Source organism: Alligator sinensis, unplaced genomic scaffold, assembly GCF_000455745.1.
Source record: "Alligator sinensis unplaced genomic scaffold, ASM45574v1 scaffold885_1, whole genome shotgun sequence".
NCBI classification, from domain to species: domain Eukaryota; kingdom Metazoa; phylum Chordata; order Crocodylia; family Alligatoridae; genus Alligator; species Alligator sinensis.
Window position 1 is genome coordinate 381,862 of NW_005842056.1, and position 17,273 is coordinate 399,134.

Below are 17,273 nucleotides of genomic sequence, written 5' to 3' on the forward strand. Positions count from 1 at the left end.
TTGTGATGATAAATGCATTACATGCGCTCAGTGCCTATGGAGATAGGTGCTGTAGAAGCACCTAAGATAGACTGTAAAGCCCCAGAAAATGGTAAAGGAGATATGGGTTGGCTTCCTATCGAGTGTTTCTTTGACTGGGGGAGACCACCTCTGTCCATGTATTCACATCCTTTCCTCTCTCTCCCATTAGGTCCGCTCAGCCGCAAGGAAAAGATGGCATCGCTGGCAGGACCACCATTCCCTCCGTGTCCGTGTGGCCCGGGCCATGTCTATTCCCACCTCCCCGACGAGGATCAGCTTCCACAGCATCAAACAGACTGCGGCCGTTTGATCGCACAGAAGCCCAGAGGCCTTCTCTTCCTTTCTCTTCCCCTTCCCTCTTCCTTTTTCTTTGCACCGTGCTCTTTCGGCAGTGAGGTGACCCCCTTGTGTCTTTGTGGACATTCATCCATTTATGCCCGATGCTGCTTTAAGGCAACCAGCCAAATATATAACATAGGAGAGGACAGTGTGGGGGGGGGTGGGGAGGGCAGGGAGCAAAGTAGGAAGAAGAACAGGAGTCAAAACTGTTGGCTCAATGAAGAGATTTTCAGCCTGTAGCCATAAAGAATAAGACAGCCGGATGGAAGGAAAATTGGGTTTTTCACGGGTTGGTTTTTTTCCCCTTGAACTAGGGTGGCTCCAAAGACTTTCTAAAGAACCGCCCACCTTGTTGCATCTTTCCATGCCTAACAGTTCCAGCTACTTTGCTCGGCAGCCTGTCCACCTCCTCCTTTGCTCTTGGAAAAAGTTTCTCCTCTGCAGAGCTGGCCTTCAAGTGCACGAGGCAGTAAACGGAAGATGATGTTGAAGGTGTTGTGGAGAATCAGAACTTGGACACCTTCTCCATGTCTGCCCCTGATAGAAGGGTATTGGCCCGTATGGAAATCAGTGGGCTCTTTGTCTGGTCCGAAGCCAGCCCTATGGACAGAAAAGGTTTTGAAACCTTCAAACTCTGTAATATCTCTAGATCTCTCTATAAATTATTCTCACTCATCTCCGCTTTAGCCCGATAGTTTCGACATTATGTAAAATAACCTTTGGACGTCTTTATTTGCTTTTACCTGGGGGAAGGTAGGGGAGGGCAAAGGGACACCCTGAGGATTTTCTCAATTGTGTTGCTTGGTTTTTTGATTCAAAAAGGGAAGCTCTGTAAAAAAAGGCGATGATGGTTTCTGAGTTACGAGGATAGTGCTCAATGCTGCACAAAGAATATCTATTCATCATTTTGAACTAGAACAGGTGCATCTAGTTAGGCTTTTTATGTGATGTTCAGAAATATTGTATATTTTCAATAATAAACACTATTCTGGGTTGGTTTCTATTGAACAAGAGGTCTTTTTCCCAGGGGAAAGATGAGGAAATGGGTTCTGGCCGTTGGTGGAGTTGAGAGGGTTTTAGAAGCACAAAAAAAGGCAGGCAAACAATATAACCCATCTTCGACAGTGACAAAATGGGAAAAACCTACTTGAAGATGAATTGCAGGAAAGGGCTCTTAATGGCAGAGGAAATGCTTCCATCCTTATTATACCAGGTTCCTAGTGAGCAGTGCCCCTTACAGAGCAGCCCCGTTTCTCTGCATCGGTCCTTCCATCCGGGCTCCCTTACAGCAACAGAGGAAAACAGGTTACAAAATAGCTTTTCATAGAAAAGTAGGGCTGGAAGGGACCTCCAGAGGTCTGCTCCAAAAAGTCCTCTCTCTCTTTGCCTTCTACACAAGAACATGGTCAGCGCTGCGGTCATCTGGTTTTTTCCGAGTTGCATCAGTATAACTTTGCAGGCATTTAGGGATGGAAGCTGCTCAGGATGAGGACTACATTTGGTGTCTAAGCTCACAGTCCTCTCTTCAAACCAGCATCTCCTTGGTAGTGAACAGAGTTACATTGGCCCAGAAGGGGACTTTTGAGTCCTGATGTTATTGGAGGCAACACCGTTGTATAGTTGTTTCTATTCTGAGATGAAGCTCTGTGTCAACGTTGATTGACTTGACATGCTTCGGGTGAAGTTGGAGAACACTGAGCACATTAAAATGCTGTGAATTCCATCTACCCGAGATGCTTACGTTCATTTAAGGGGCTGGAGCTGGATGCATCGAGAAGAAATCATGCTCCCTCCTGCAGATACCTGGCTGGTGAAAGTACTTGCCTGCTTTGTGTGGATAGTGTGAGGTTGAGAGAGCTAATGGACCTACAGCCCCTGAGGGATTGTAAAGCACAGAGAGGTGTGTGGGATATTTGCAGGAAAATGGAAAGCTCTTCCAAACCAAGCAGATTTCTGCTTTGCTCCAGATTCAAAAGAAAATGGCTCCAATTTGGGGTAAGTAGCCATTCCAGCCACTCTGGTTATCGTAGGATGCAAGCCCACGGTTCCAGCCGTCAGCTTTGTTCCCACTCTCCTATGCACGTCACCCCTCACCCCGCCAGGGATCCCAGTCTCCCATGTCAGATGCTGCTAATTGCAAGAATGAAATTTCCTATCTCACACATGGCACAGCTCCGTCCCACCTCTATACAAAAGGAAAGCTGGCTGGTTCCTGCAGCGGCGTCTTCTCCCTGCCTGCCAAACAATTATAGTTTTTTGAGCACCTGTTGTTATTTCTTGCTTTCTACCAAAAATACTTCAATGGTAAGCACTTTGGGCCAGAGGCTATCTTTCTGTTGTGGGTTTGCCCACCACATAGCACAACAATGTCCTAGTCCACTTGCTCTCCTAGGCATCATGGTAACCTTAATAATGATTATCTTGGCAGACCAAGGGCCATACAGTCCCCAAGGGATTTTCTTTTATACTTCTGGCCCAGCCAAGAACTTTTCCCACTTCTATAGTCTCATGAATCTTGGTTTGGTTGAGCATCTGGATAGTTTGGAGTTTGCCCCATCGATGCCAAGTGCCCACTGACCAGAACCTCTGCAGGGCCAAGGAATAGTCTCACATGAATGAGTATGCAAACTTACTGCTAACTTATACTAGTGCAAATTGAAACATTAGGACCATTCCCTTAAAAAATTGTGGCTCTGCCCCCATTTCATGCATCTCCCAGAAGGCCAGAGCCAATGTGTGGTGGGGAGGGTTATAATTTGCATCGGGTAATGCAGGAAGGGCCGGGTGGACTGTGAGGCTTTGCACTGCCCCACAGACAAGCCCCATCCCACTTCTCTATTTAGTAGCCATCAATTAATGAAAGCTTGAAATGTTCATGGAGTCATAGGGCTAGAAGTGACTTCAGGAAGTCACTAAATCCAACCTCCTGCTCATGCAAGAGGATGATCCCTGCCTAAACCATGCCAGCCAGGCGTTTGTCTCACCTGATCTTAAAATCTTCCAGTGCTGGGGACTCCACAAGATCACTCAGAAATCTGTCCCCAATGACTAACCACCCTCACAGTTCACAGGCTGTTTCTAATAGCTTAACCCAGTGGGAGCAAACCTTTTTGGCAAGGGTGCCACGAATTAGCCCCACCACCTCCCCAAGTGCCACTCTGATCTCCTACTCCTCCCTGATCTGCTGTTCTGCTTTCTGTTTCCTGGCCTGTGCTCCCTGCCAGATCAGTTACCCTGGCTTGGGCTTCCTGCCTTGGTGCCTCTGTGCTGCTGCCTGCTCCCTGATCTGCTGCATGTCACACGTGGGCTGCCTGTGCCACAGGTTGGCCACCCCTGAGCTAACCTAAGTCATCCTTGTTGCCATTTAAGCCCCTGGTTTCTTGCCTTTTCCCCTATGGAACAAATGATGCTGTGTTTGTGTTGAAAAGAGCATTTACAGTAGGGGTTTCCTAAGTGCTCCCCATGAATCATGTAAGGTACACCCAGGTACACCCAAGGGTATGCCCTGTTCTCACTCGGATGGGAAGGGTAGGCAGGAGGGGGTGCTATGAGAGGGATGCCAGAATTGCGAGCAGATCCCTCTTTCCTCTACAGAGTTTGCCCAAGTCCAAAGTTATTAACTATATACAATTTATTAAGTTATACCATACATAAACATAAAACTAAATATCATATACATGTACTCAAGCAGCCTCTGCTGCTCCCTGGCTCCCAAGGCTCGAGCCCATGCACCGCCCTGTGCACCGTGGGACCTGGCCACTTGCCAGGAGATGGGGCCTGAGCCGCCTCGCTGTAGCCCCAAGGCCTTTGCCCCGTGCGCTGCCCCGCACACTGTGACTGCTGGTCCTGCCAGGGTTGCAGGCTCGAGCCGCTGCTTGTGGCTCCCAAAGCCTGGGCTCCACACACCAAACCGTGCACCACGATGGTCCTGAGCAGTCTCACACCACTCCTAGGGCCGGGTCTCCCTACACCATCCCTGTGCATTGTCAACAGCCCAAGCAGTCTTGCAGCGCTCCCAAGGCTGCTCCTCCAGTGGCAGCTTCAGGAGCCTTGGGCCTATTGCCTGCTGGGGGAGAGATCCCCAGCTTTCCCCAGCCCTCCCGCTGGGCACGTGGCTCCTTTTATGCGCTCCAGGCTCCACCCCAAAGTCTTCCAGACCTGACAGTTTGCAGTCTTCAATCAGGTCCAGGGGAGCTCTCCTCCCCCTCCCCTCAGAAAAGGGGCATGACTTTATTTCTCCTGATGCCTCCTGATTGGTGGATGGGCTCCACCAATCAAAACAGCAGGATCTCAAGCCTGGGACTCAACCCAAGCTCTGAAAGGTGGGCCTGCTACAATCATTTATCTGTCCCACAAAGGGTTGTGTTCAGCATGGCTACCCTCTGTGGAGACTCAGCTGATTGGGACAGTTCAGGAGCAATTGTCTTGTGAAACTTAGGAACAGCTCTGTGTCTGTCCCAACACAGGTTGTGCTACATCTATGGAACCTAAGGGTGTAGCCTTCCAGATTCATTATGTCGTGTGAGTCTTCTCCCTCACTTCCACTAGCTTGATGTCCTCCCCATGATGGGGACCTCTGGGAGCAAACCTATGGGAACCCCCAGATTTAAACACATGAGGCACTTTACTGTGCCTTAAACTAATCTAATGCACAGTAAAGTGTCACTGTCTACACATGTGAGGAATGTACTGTGTATTAAATTAGTCTAATGCCCTGTGTGATAGCACCAGCACCTACAGGTACTGGAAAAACGGCACATTAGCTAATGCACCATAACACACATGTAGATGATGACCAGGAGCAAATTGCTCCTGATCACCCCAGGTAGCAGGGGGGCCTGGCTAAGCCCCGATGTGGGGGGAGCTGTGCCAGCTGTAGGGGCAGCTGTCTCCCTACCACATGGGGCTCAGGATGGGTCCCAGTCCCCACATGGCTGGGAAGATAGCTGCCCCTGCAGCTGGCACAGTTCTCCCTGCCTGGTGGAGATCAGGACTAGCCCTATGCCCCCTGCCAGCCCCCAGGGATGGCACCTGGGGGTGCCTGGAGCTCCCCCTGGATGCTGCAGGGGGGCAGAGCAGGGAAGGAGCAGCCCTGGACTGGGCTGCTCCTGTCAGGTGCAATTTGCTCCTGATGGCTTCATCCACATGAGCATGGACATTTGGTTCCCCAGGAACAAATAGCAGCGCCCCCCCCTTGTACTACCACTGGTTGCCCCCAGGGAACTCCTGTGCCATGTGCCGTCTGGTTCACAGCAGGTTACCCTGGGTGGGAGGCTGGGGCCAGCACTGGGCTTGCTCCAGTAGCCTTACCTCAGGTCCTGGGGCCTTCCTGAGGCTGCAGCAATAGGGGCCCTGCCATGTGGAGCCTGTGGTTTTGAGTGGTTTTGAGTGGTATGTGCTGACCTCACACGCGCCGCTCCACTTTTTTTGTGTGTGGTGTTTTTGACCCCTGGATATCCATGGGTCAACACCGCCCCCCCCAACCTGCTCCCTTGCAGTGTGGAGAGCAGCTAAACACGTGGTGCCGGACACATGTCTGTGGAGCCACATACTGCATGGCTGTACTTGTCTGGATGCAGCCAATGCAGGTGCATGTGTAGACGTGTGCCCAGGAGCACATCAATGAGCCTGACTTTTCTGTGCAAAAAATTCAGGCCCATTAAGTGCACATGTAGATGCGCCTACTGAGTCCTTGGACTTCAGTATTAGAGAGTGATTGGAAGTCTACAGGTCAGAAATAGGAAGGCTGATTCTCTGTTAAGATAGACCCATTTACTCCACACTGGCTGCATTAATAGTGGAAATGTTGCTCTCAAACGATGTTTTTGCAAGGAGTCCTTTAAAACAGGATAGCTACTAGGACTGCTCTCTGGGCAGGACACCTGTTTGAAAACCGACTTCTGCAAGGTTTTCCAGTCAGAGTGGTGCATTTGCAGGTAGTTTTAACCGAGGGAGGGTTTGCTTATCGGTATTGATTGTGAGGTATTTTACCTTGTGGCTGCAGAAAGATACATTTGATAGGCTTGCTTCGCCATGGAAGACCCCTGCAGCCTGTCCTAATATCCAACCTCCCCTGCCGTAATAGCACGGTGACATTCCTCCAAAGCCCTGCAATGTGACTACAGCCTGGATCTCTGCCAGTTGCCTTTTCAAGAGCAAGCTTTTGCCGAGTCCCCGAAAGAGCCGTAAAGAGAAATTCTGATTGTGGCATTTTACCAGCATATCCGGAGTGGGAGTCAAGAGACAATAGCTCTAAAGAGGCGCCAGGGATTGTAGCTCTGGAAACAGCTCATTTTTACACACATGAATGTCAATAATTTGATGCTTCCCAAAAAAGGCAAGATTTCTGTCCTCTCAGGCAGAGCTTAAGGCATCACAGGTCTTCCAAAGTCAATGGAACAAGGTCCATTGATGCCCACTGAGGGGCTGGGGTATGCCCATGCGACATGGTATTTCGTATCAAGCCTTTCCAATGGCCTTTAAACTGGATGAATGGGCCCTCATTGACCTAAGTGAGCTTTGGATCAGGCCTCAAATAGTTTTATAGCTACTGACACCAGAGAGGACAAAACAAAGCAACTCTTTAACTGTCTGCAAGTGTCAGAAGCTAGTGCCTGTTGGTGTACAAGTGGTTTGCTCAGCAATGTTCAGTCTGAGTAATGAGCACCAGCAACTCCTGCGTGAAAACCGCTGGCACAGCAGACCAGAGTAATAGTGGCAAGGATGTGCTGAGACTGCAGGTGATCACGCTATCATCAATATTGTCTCTCTGTTACCTCGGGTTACCCTGCCAGCCTGGAGCCACCTGTTTTCTATTCTACACTTAGACCAGACGTATAGGGCAGACAGCCGCTGCCACAGCTACGTCAGTCAGGACGAGAAGAGGTGCCATCTCTCGCTGGCAGTGCTGTTTCAGAAGTTCCTGTATAGAGGCAGTTATGGTAAAACCATGCTCCTAGTGGCGTGCCTAGGGTCGGTAGTGAGTAACAAGCACAGAGAGCAGATTTGCAGGTACAGCTGCACCCATTCAGAGTGATATGCCCATCTAGTGTACTCCGATACAGGTTGAGTGCTTTATAGTGTAGCTGTAGCACTGGGCCATGGGGCGAGGTGGGCCCCCCCATGCCTGCTCCTTGCGCGGCACCCTACTGGCTGCACATCATGCCTCCCTGCACCCCATGCCACACCACGCTGGGTGCCCCCTGCCACACCCCAGGACCATGCCCCGCATCAGGTGGCCACATCACAGCCCCTGTGTCATGCCCCCCACACCCCAGGGCTGCATGCCACTGACTCCTGCATAGTCATATGCCACACCACCCGTGCGCCCTGCACCACACCCTGGGGCCATGGTTGCTCCCCACACCACATCCTGTGGCTGCACACTACCCCGCCCCTACACAGCTGCACACCATGCCCCACCCCGCATGTCCTGCACCACTCCACATGCCACGGTGCGGCAGCTGGCGGGTGCTCCCTCCACCAGAGCCGCTCCTCGTGCCATGCCCACACACCACATCTCTCCCCCCCACACCACTGCATATCACAACCCCTGTGCCATATCCCTGGACCACTCCCCACACCATGACCACCCCCCATGCCCACACCCCCCCCATACAGCCGTGCACCCTGCACTGCACCCCGGGACCACTCCCTGCGCCACGCAGCGAGCAAGCGCTGCCTGCACCGTGGCCAGTCCTTACACTATGCCTCACAGCCACATGCCACGCCCCCATATGCCCTGCCAGGGCCAGTCCCCACACGTGCTATGCCCCCACATGCCACCCCCAGGGTCACACAGCTGATGGGTTTTTCCTGTGCCGTGGCCATTCCCTGCACCATGCCCTGTGGCTACGTGCACCCTCCTACATAGCTGTGTGCCACCCCCCACCATGCACCTTGCACCACACCTGAGGGCCACTCCCCACACCAGGGGTGGGCAAAATGTGGCCCACAGGCCAGATGCAGCCCGCCAGGCCATTCTATCCGGCCTGTGGGGCCTCTAAAAAATTTAGAAAATTAATATTTATCTGCCCCTGGCTGCCTGTTATGTGGCGCTCGATGGCTTGCCAAAACTCAGTAAGCACCCCTCTGCCCAAAATAATTACCCCATGACAAGCAGCCACAGCTGGCAGGTGCTCCCCCCATGCTAGGCAGCTGGTGAGCTTTCCCAGTGCCGTGGCCACTCCTTGTGCCAGTCCCCGCAGCTGTGTGCCACCCCCCCCCCCGTGCCTCGTGGGCCACATAGCTGCAGCCAGTGGGTGCTCCCCGTGCCTTGGCCACTCCTTATACCACGGTATGTGGCCACACGCCACCCTCCCCCCGTATTCCTTGCCCCAGTCTCTTGGGCCGCTCCCCATGCCATGCAGCTGGCGAGCACTCCCCATGCTGTTTCTGCCCCCAGCACCACTCCCCTCCCTGTGGCCACGTGCCAGCCCCCACACACAGCCACGCACCACACCCCCTTGCGTGCAGAGTGGTGGGGCGGTGCGGGGCTGGACCCAGAGCAACAGGGGGAGCGGGCCATGAACCAGAATGGCGGCTGTGGAGGGGGAAGCAGGACTGGACCCAGAGCGGCTAGGGGAGGGCCCAGGACCAGAAGCTGGTCTCCATCCCTGCCCTCCCACCCCTTTCATTCATGATGAGCATTTTGCTAATAAATAATAATAATGATGATGGCATCCTGAGGAGGTGCTACCACAAGCCAAAGTCTTGTCGCTGAATTGGGGCACAATGTACTATGACTGAAGCGATGGTACATGTGCTGCAGCTGCGTAGAAGCGGCAGTGAGCAGTGATGCTCTGGAGTTGTATCTTTGAACTACATTTCCTCCCCTGCCCATTCTCCCAAGGGCAGTGGTAACTCAGGACTAGATTTTAAAAGATATTTAGGCACCTCATTCCCATTGAATTCTGTTCAAACTGTGCTCCTGGTGCCTTTAAAATCTGGCTCTTATTGCGAGCCTGTTCAATGCACTAGGCGCGCATAAGGCCGGGATGAATATATTCCATCTTTCACAGCCAACGGCAGCTGTCATGGGGGAATCCCAGCTGTAGCTACACTCTCATTTCTTTCTATTGTTCTTTCCATGGGTCTTCCTCTCTTTCTGCTCCCTGCTAATCCCCCCCTTAGACTGATATTTGGTCAAGTATCATTCTTCATTGTGCATACATGGTCCAGCTAGCTCCATCTTGGTTCCACCTGGATGAGGAAAAAAATATAGCATCTTTCTCAGCCCTAATACTAAAATAGGAACCAGTCCCTGAGATACCGGTTTAGCTGCTTGGGCCAGCAAGGTGGAAAAAAGGAGCTAAGGCTTCACCTGTACCAAGGACAGAGAACAAGTCACCCAGAGCAAGAGTGGAAAGGCTGCTTGAGGACTAGCTTGTAACTTGGAGTCTGAACATCCCTAGAAATGAATTAACATCCCTGGCACCAGCAATTCATCCAGGAGAGGTTTCCTTCACACAGTCCCGTATCGCTTTGATTTAGTAGCCTTGTAGCAAACCAATGGGTATATAATAATACCAGATGATCCAAGCTACTCAGCATGGGCCACTATCATGAAGGCCATTTCTGTGCTGCTCTGCTATTTTTCTCTGCTTGGACAGATTTAAGTTCCCCAGTGTCACCTGGTTGCTCCAAAGGATCATTAAAAGATAAACAAGCAGGCGGGATCAGCTGATAGCTTTATTACAGAGAAAATGCTTCTTAGTCTGCCAGTTCAGCACCGCCAAGTCAGAAGGGGAAAGCAATTTCCCTTCCTGCTCGCAACGAGCTTGACACACAGTCCACTAAAGAGTCTTTGGATGGACTTCAAAAACCTGTTCATCACTTGGCATCAGTGAGTTTCAACTGACCTATCGTTAAGCAAATGCTGTATATATAAATGGACCGGGCATTAGCTCTTACAGCCAGCATTACAGTGCTGTTGTACATTCCTATGGAGCAGTCCTTCCTCCAGGACTCCTGTGATGCTGTTGGGAGCAGCAAGGCAACTGTGTTAAATGGCAAGTGTTTTAAAATTAGTCTTATTTGCATCTATTTGGGGATTATCCTTTTTTAAATGCCTCCACACTTCTACTCACTGCCTATAAAAGTAGCGGGTCACTTTATTGCAAACTAATATTTCCCTGCTCTGGACTTCTGCCAAAGGGTTCCTAATCAACATAGATATAAATGGACACCTGGTTATTCAGGCAGGGGCATCTCCAAGCGGTCTGGGCATGAGGTCAACCCCCATCGCTCTTGTGTGCTGTTGGCCAAAGAGATCGACATGTCTGAACCACTCCACTCCTATGGGCTGCACGGCTTGGAGCACCTTTAATCTATACTGTGACAGGAGGTGAGACTGCAGCCCATGTAGATATATTCAAGCCAGCCTAGGTATTAGTAGCAGCATGGGCATGGTACCATATGCTTTTTGTTGGTCTGTATTACGTTCTCACAACTGTAGGTCTACTCTTGGACTTCAAGCCAGCATTGAAACCCTTGCCACTGCACCCCCCCTACCCCCAACTGCATTCAGTACATGCACTAGCTGGATTAAATTAGGTCTCATAGGTTCATTCATGCTGGAGTCACATCCCCTGGTTACAGTGTAGACCTACCTCGGGGTATAGGCTCTTGGGGACCTGAAGCATCTGTGATGATGAACAGCACCTAGCACAGTGAGTCTTAACCATGGTGCCCTGGGGTGCCTAGAGATCCTTTCAGGGGTGCTGCAGGAGCCACTCAGTGTTAGCACTATTGGACATGCAAACACGATTCTCAATATAAACCCAGAGATTTCAAATAGGAATGTACAGGGTTAAAACAGTCTGACCTGTTGTGGTTTTTGCAATGAAGAACTGTCCTATTATTTTTCTGTAGTCAAAAAAAAAAAGACTAGCATTTTCCGAGGGGGCCCTTGAGTCTTTTGAGGGGTGCCTCCAATCTGCTGAGTGCCTCGAGTCTAAACAGGTGGAGCACCAGTGACCTAGCACAACAATGGCCTCATTTAAGATGAAGCCTATAGATGCTACCCTAAAACTTATGGGCTTGAGAATGTGCTATAATGCTGACCTGTGAGGGTGAACAATGGCTATATGGGCTAGTAATAGGTCAGTGAGTTCATATGGGACATGCTTTTTCTGTTCATCAGTAAAGAAAGACTGGAGTAGTTGTGGTGCTAGCCTGAAATCCTGGGGATATGGGTTTAAGCCCTAGTTTTGTGATAAGCTTCTGGTAACTCAACTAGCTCCTTTCTGCCTTAGAAAAAAGACAAATATAAGCCTCGAATATATCAGGGGAAGTATTTCCAGTAGAGCTAGAGAAGTATGAAGACCACCATGCAAGGCCCTAGTGAAACCACATGAGTAATGCAGGGCTGGTCACCCATATTCAAGAAAGCTGAATCCAAATTGGAGTGGGTGCAGAGAATGGATGGTCAGGGGAACTGGGAACCTCTGAGCAAGAGGAGACAAGAAAAGCTTGGCTTTCTTAGCCTAACACCACCAAAGCTGACAAGGGATGCGACTGTTGCCTCTAAATACACAGAGGGTGGGGGGGTAGATACCAAAGAGAAAAAGACCACCATATTTACTTAAGTATCACATGCCCCCCCCAAACAATTGTGGCAAAATGAAGGAAAAAAATAGGTTTTTCCTTTTAGCCAAACTGTTCAGAATCAGTTTTCCCCTTTAAGACACATGCCCCAATTTACAACCCTTATTTTTTGAGTGGGGGAGGTGATTTGGGTATGTGAATAATCAAGGTATTTAATCTTAAGGATAACAACAGCACAAGAAAAAAGGCATATAAGCTGGCTATGGATCAATATAGGCTGGAAGGAAGAAGAAAAGTTGTAACTTGTCAGAGCAATGAGATTTTGGAAAATCCAAACTGGCATTAAGATGGAGTTTTTGCTGGGTTTATGCAAGGGATTATATGACAGTCACCTCGATGGCCCAGGAGATCTCTTTCCATCTTATGTTTTCCCTCTGTAAAATGAAGATAGCAACACTTCCTCACTGAACAGATACATCATGAGGATTAAGGCACTGAAAGCTGCAGGGGGCTTTGTTAATATGGTAATTGGATGCTGTTGCTAAGATAATAGTAGTCGTTACAGCAAGAAGAATAAGAAAGTTAATGAAAGAATCCAGGAGCAGGGACGCACAGGACACCTTTCATTTTCTCCGACTCCCTGTGTCCTGCCAAATGATAGCCCTGGAAGCTGCTTCAATTAATTTCCAGAGCCCCAGCTCTGAGATTAGTTGTGCTTTACTATGGACTTGAAGCAGGACCTGAGCTGCAATGTTGCTGAAGTGTCCCTAGCTGGGATGGAGCCGGGCTCATGGCCAGCAGCTGAGGAAGAGATCCAGCAGCTTTACATCAGGTAGGAGGTAACTAGCTGGTTTTCAGCTAGTGAAGAAGATAAGATACCCGCAGAGCAGGGTTTCACAGGCAGCTGAAATGGTTCTTTGCCCCTTTCTCAGCTGTAGGCAGCCCGATAAAACACAGTCCTCTTTCTCTAATGATTGCAAGCAATTAAACCCCCCCCCAAAACCAAGATACCCTTATTCTGGCTCAGTTGAATATCATGCAGACACACAAATAACAGTGCCTGGTTCTTCCTCCATTGATAATAAGGGGCTGCTCTGTGTCTGATCGGTAATGCTACCCCCATCCTGCTGGGGAAAAGCAGGGAGAGGTGTCAATCACCAGCACTATTTGACTCATCAGAGCTGTGAGGGTCTTGGGTCAGGGGTAATCAATGTAGAAATGCTTACTGTTCCTAAGGCAACCACCAAAAGCAGCCTGGCGTATCAGGGTATGGACAGAAGTAGGTAGCAATGTTAGCCCGAAGTCAGGCAGACGGCAGGGGAGGGCAGCACCTTATAGAGGGAGGCATAAGCTTCTTGTGTCTATTGTCATGGACAGTGTCACATATGTCATCACCTGCTTGCAGCGCCGTCTGCACTGGACAGACAAAGTGAAAGAACGAATGGACATGGATCTGACATCCATGCCAGAAAGACACGCCGGACGGTGGCAGAGCACTTTAACCTCCCGTCCAGTCCATCGCTGACCTCGGAGCAGCTGTTCGGAAACAGCAAACCTTTAAAAACCAACCTGAACACGAAATTGCAGAACAAAAAATCGTCCACAGATTGGATTGTGTTAAGTGTGGTCTCAACAGAGACCATGGACTCTTATCCCATGACCTAGACTAGCTTTTATAACCCTTGTGTCCCTAATGCATTTAATTATAACCCCGGTGTCTCTAAATGGTTTAAATGCTTTGTGGATCTCGTCAACCTTTATCTCGCAGTAGTACCCTCTTCTTACCTCCAACTTCCTCTATCCTGTATACTGAAATGACTTTATTCCTTTCTATTTAGTACCCCCACTGTCCGCAGGTCTACGCACAGCATCTGATGAAGTAGGCTGCGTAGCCTGTGAAAACTCATGCTGTTCTCAACAAGTTGGTCTACAGGGTACAACCCTGCTTGGCCTTCCGGTTATAGGCAGCCACGCTTCTGGAGGAAAGTCCATCAAGATAGTGCTGGGGAGACGAGCTCTTGCTCGTCTTCCCCGTGCCCTCTGTTTTAGCAAACAGCTCTTTGCAATAACGAGGTGAGCAAGCAACTCCTTTCGCCGAGGCACTGAGTGTTTTTCCCATCTGCCGTCTGACTTACCAGCAAAAGCTGTCAAAATCTGACCCCCTGTGCTTGTTAATGGTAACGACGCTGATCCGGGCTGTGGGCGGGGAAGGCGAGCGAATGGAAGTGAGCATTAGGAAAGGCAAAGGACTGGAGGAGGTCAAAGTGCCCGCTCTCCTATGGTGGCGGAGCTTTTGCTTGGTCAGGGCTGTGTGGGCCTGCATGTTGCTGTCATCCCTCCCGTGAATATAAAGCAGCTAGCAAAGCCCAGTTCCTACACTTGTTTTCCGCTGCACTCCCCTGAACTTAAGGCTTGCCTCCAGGAGACCCTCCCTGCCGGTCCTTGCATGCAGCCCAGCCCCAGGTGCCTGGCCCTGCACTGCGGCGTGTGCTCTGTGCTTGGCAGGTGAGCTCTCTTGTCATCAACTACCTGGCAGGTATGTGAGCAGCACTCGCACCGGGTGTAGTCAGAGCGGACTCATCCTGCAGACTAACAGCCGGGGGAAGAGATGCCTTTGCTGCCAATGGCAGTGAGGCTGTGCTTTCTCGACCAGGAGGGTCCGAGTCCTGTTATTGTCAGCGCCTGGCAGTGATACATTTGCCTGCATTTAGGAGGCACATGTTTTTTTGCAACTGCAACAAAGGATCTTGAAATAGTTTCTGCGCCCTTTACTCATCTCCGTCCCCACTTCTTTCCCACCCCTTCTCTCCACCTGGAGGGATGGCCAGGATGGATTTCTCTAGCTGGCCCGGGAGGTCTGCAGTCCTTGCCGTTCCTCCAGAACCACGCGGCCGTGCTCATTTCTCTCCCAGGTCTGGCCTGTGCCTCTAGGGAGTAAGTGTACATAGGCTTCAGGTAAACTCCTTGCCCCTACACCGCAATGCGGTACGCTGCCATGCCACGGGTAAATAATTAGCACCCTCCGTGAGGGGCTCATCTGCTGCTAATCTGAAATGATCCTGGCTCTTTAAAACACACTGAAGTTTATTACTGGAGGCATTTGCCTCTTCCCACTGCAGGCCTGTCTGAATGCATCAATTAGGCTAGCGAGATAAAACAGGCATTTTAAAAACATGGTGTTACCTTGCATTGCTCGTGAGACACAAATGCAAAGCATAGGGCAAGGTTGCACCCGTCTAAGGAGATTCTGGGTAATGATCAGATATAAACTGCTCCAGCCTGAATCTGTTTGACCAGGGGCATTTATTGGGAGGTGGCCCCAAGGGTCACCCAGCCAGCAGAATATCATTGCAACACCACAGCAGCTGAGAATAGATTGGAGCTGAGGGAACAAGTCTGAAGGCACAAAAGCCAGGACGGCAGTACCCCTGCTCCTATGCTAGGCAATATTCTTGTTTAAAAGGGCTCTTGCATGTTGTCTTTAATTGCAGTTGTAGAAGGATGCTAATGTGGCTCTTGGACCAAAGAAAATATGCCTGTATTGGCAAAAGAAGCAATCCTTTCATTGTGATACATTGGCTGTAGGTGTATCAAGAGAGAGAGAAATCAAGTTAGTCCTGATTGATACCAAGGTGAGCAAGAGGAAAATCAGGCTCTGTACTTTCATTTACTGCTGAAATGAAATATCACTCTCTTGGTAAGAGCTCAACATGCTGTTGTTAAGAGCTCTTTTGCTGAAGTATTAGTCCTGATGGGTACTATGAGCGCAGGAGTGGGCTATATATGTCAGATCGGAGCCCCCTGTGCTTGAATACAGAATAATTTTATTGAGCCTGTTTGCCTCCGGCATTATTCAGCCCTTTAGTTGACCCCCTTCCTAATGCATCCAGAGCCGTGGGACCCAGCCAAGAGGGCTGATGCTCTGGGAACCTGGGGGCACTTCATGAGCTCAGTCTGATATGGGGACCCCCTTCACTGTTTTATTTTTTTTAAGCTTTTAAAGGTTTGTGTCAGCCTACAAACTCCATGTTGCACATGGAGCTTACTAGCTTTCTCTGCTTTCTGTGTCCTCCACATTCACCCAAAGCCCACAAGAAGAGACAGGGGAAATTCTGGCATAAAGGAAGGGGGTTAAACACTGAAGAGCAGCCATTCACATGGAGCTCCCCTGGGGCAAAGATGGGCACGCACTGCCCAGCATTAGGTGTCTGAGCTCCGGAGGCAGGGTTGGAGGTGGTAATAATGGTCACTTGATAAACGTATCCAGAGGATATAAAATAAAGGAGCTGTCATGTGCCATTTTGCAGTAAAGAAACCGGAGAGACTCCATCTTCCAGAAGAGAAATTATAGGTGGGAGAGAAGAACAAGGAGACAGGCTTTCGTAGGAGGGAGTTGGCAACACTAGCTGTAAAAGAAGGCTAGTCTCCAAAGAGCGCCGGGAAAGAGAGATGATGTGGTCTGGAGTAGAGGCCATGTGCAGGAAAGGTGGGTGCAGGAAGCCATGTGCAGGAAGGATCCACCTCCGGGGACTGTCCCCCAAATTGAAAGAGTGCTGGGAAAACCGAGGCAGGGAAATTTGTCTCTCTCTCTCTGGCTGTCTGATGTATAATTCTGGCTGTGTACTTACACTAAAGAGTGATTCATTTCTGGATCCTTTACGGAGCACGTGTGTCTGTTCCCCCTGTATTGTCTGTCCATGACGAGATGAACTGAAATGCCCACGCGCACCTTGGCACTAGTTCATAGGAGCCCTTGCTCTGACTCTGCTAACGTGCGTGGGAATCCAAGGGGAGCATGCAGGGAATGACCAGAGGGGGAGTTACAAGAAAGGTAATTCATTCTTACCATTTCTTTGCCATTAAACAGAGCTGGAAGGCAGCAAGGAGTGACGTAGAGGAGTGCATTGATCCCGTCAAGTACCAAGGAACAGAAAATTACGCCGAGCCACCTGCTGGGAGCTGGAGACAGCGACGCCACTTCCCCTGTCTAGAACAAAGGTAGGAATGAGCTTTCACTCCATTTGCTTCGGAAAACTGTGGACTTCAGTGGATATAGTTTCACAGTTGTTAGGGACCTTACAAATCATCGGGTCCAACCCTCCCTGCACTTGAGCAGGAAAGACCGCTGGGAGCATATACGTGATTAATGTTAATTATTCCAAGAACCCGGTAATATTAATTACCCAACTCTTCTCTAACATGAAGGAAAAATAGAAAGTCATGTAAGAGGGCAGATCCTGCCCCGTGCCAGATACCTTCCACCTTACCGAAAGAGCTGCTGTCTTCTAACACTGAACAAGGAGCTTTATTAGAAGGAAAACTGGATTTGCCCTAAGCCTCATAGAGCTCTTGCCTCCAAGCTGTCC

At 50.0% G+C, this 17,273-nt stretch overlaps 1 protein-coding gene and 1 long non-coding RNA gene across 2 annotated transcripts in view; both read left to right on the top strand.

The window, feature by feature from the left end:
• The window catches only part of CRHR2 (corticotropin releasing hormone receptor 2), a 264,464-nt gene extending 263,113 nt beyond the window's left edge, over positions 1-1,351 (top strand). The window contains exon 13 of the mRNA XM_025203381.1: positions 191-1,351. Coding sequence (XP_025059166.1) covers positions 191-331 — 141 coding nt within the window. The 3' untranslated portion in view covers positions 332-1,351. The remainder of the gene's footprint in view (positions 1-190) is intronic.
• Positions 1,352-15,371: 14,020 nt separating this feature from the next.
• LOC102388188 lies at positions 15,372-16,892 on the top strand. The gene is made up of 3 exons (XR_323745.1): positions 15,372-15,539; positions 16,215-16,393; positions 16,775-16,892. It is a non-coding gene; the product is annotated as an uncharacterized LOC102388188 (long non-coding RNA).
• Positions 16,893-17,273: the final 381 nt, after the last annotated feature.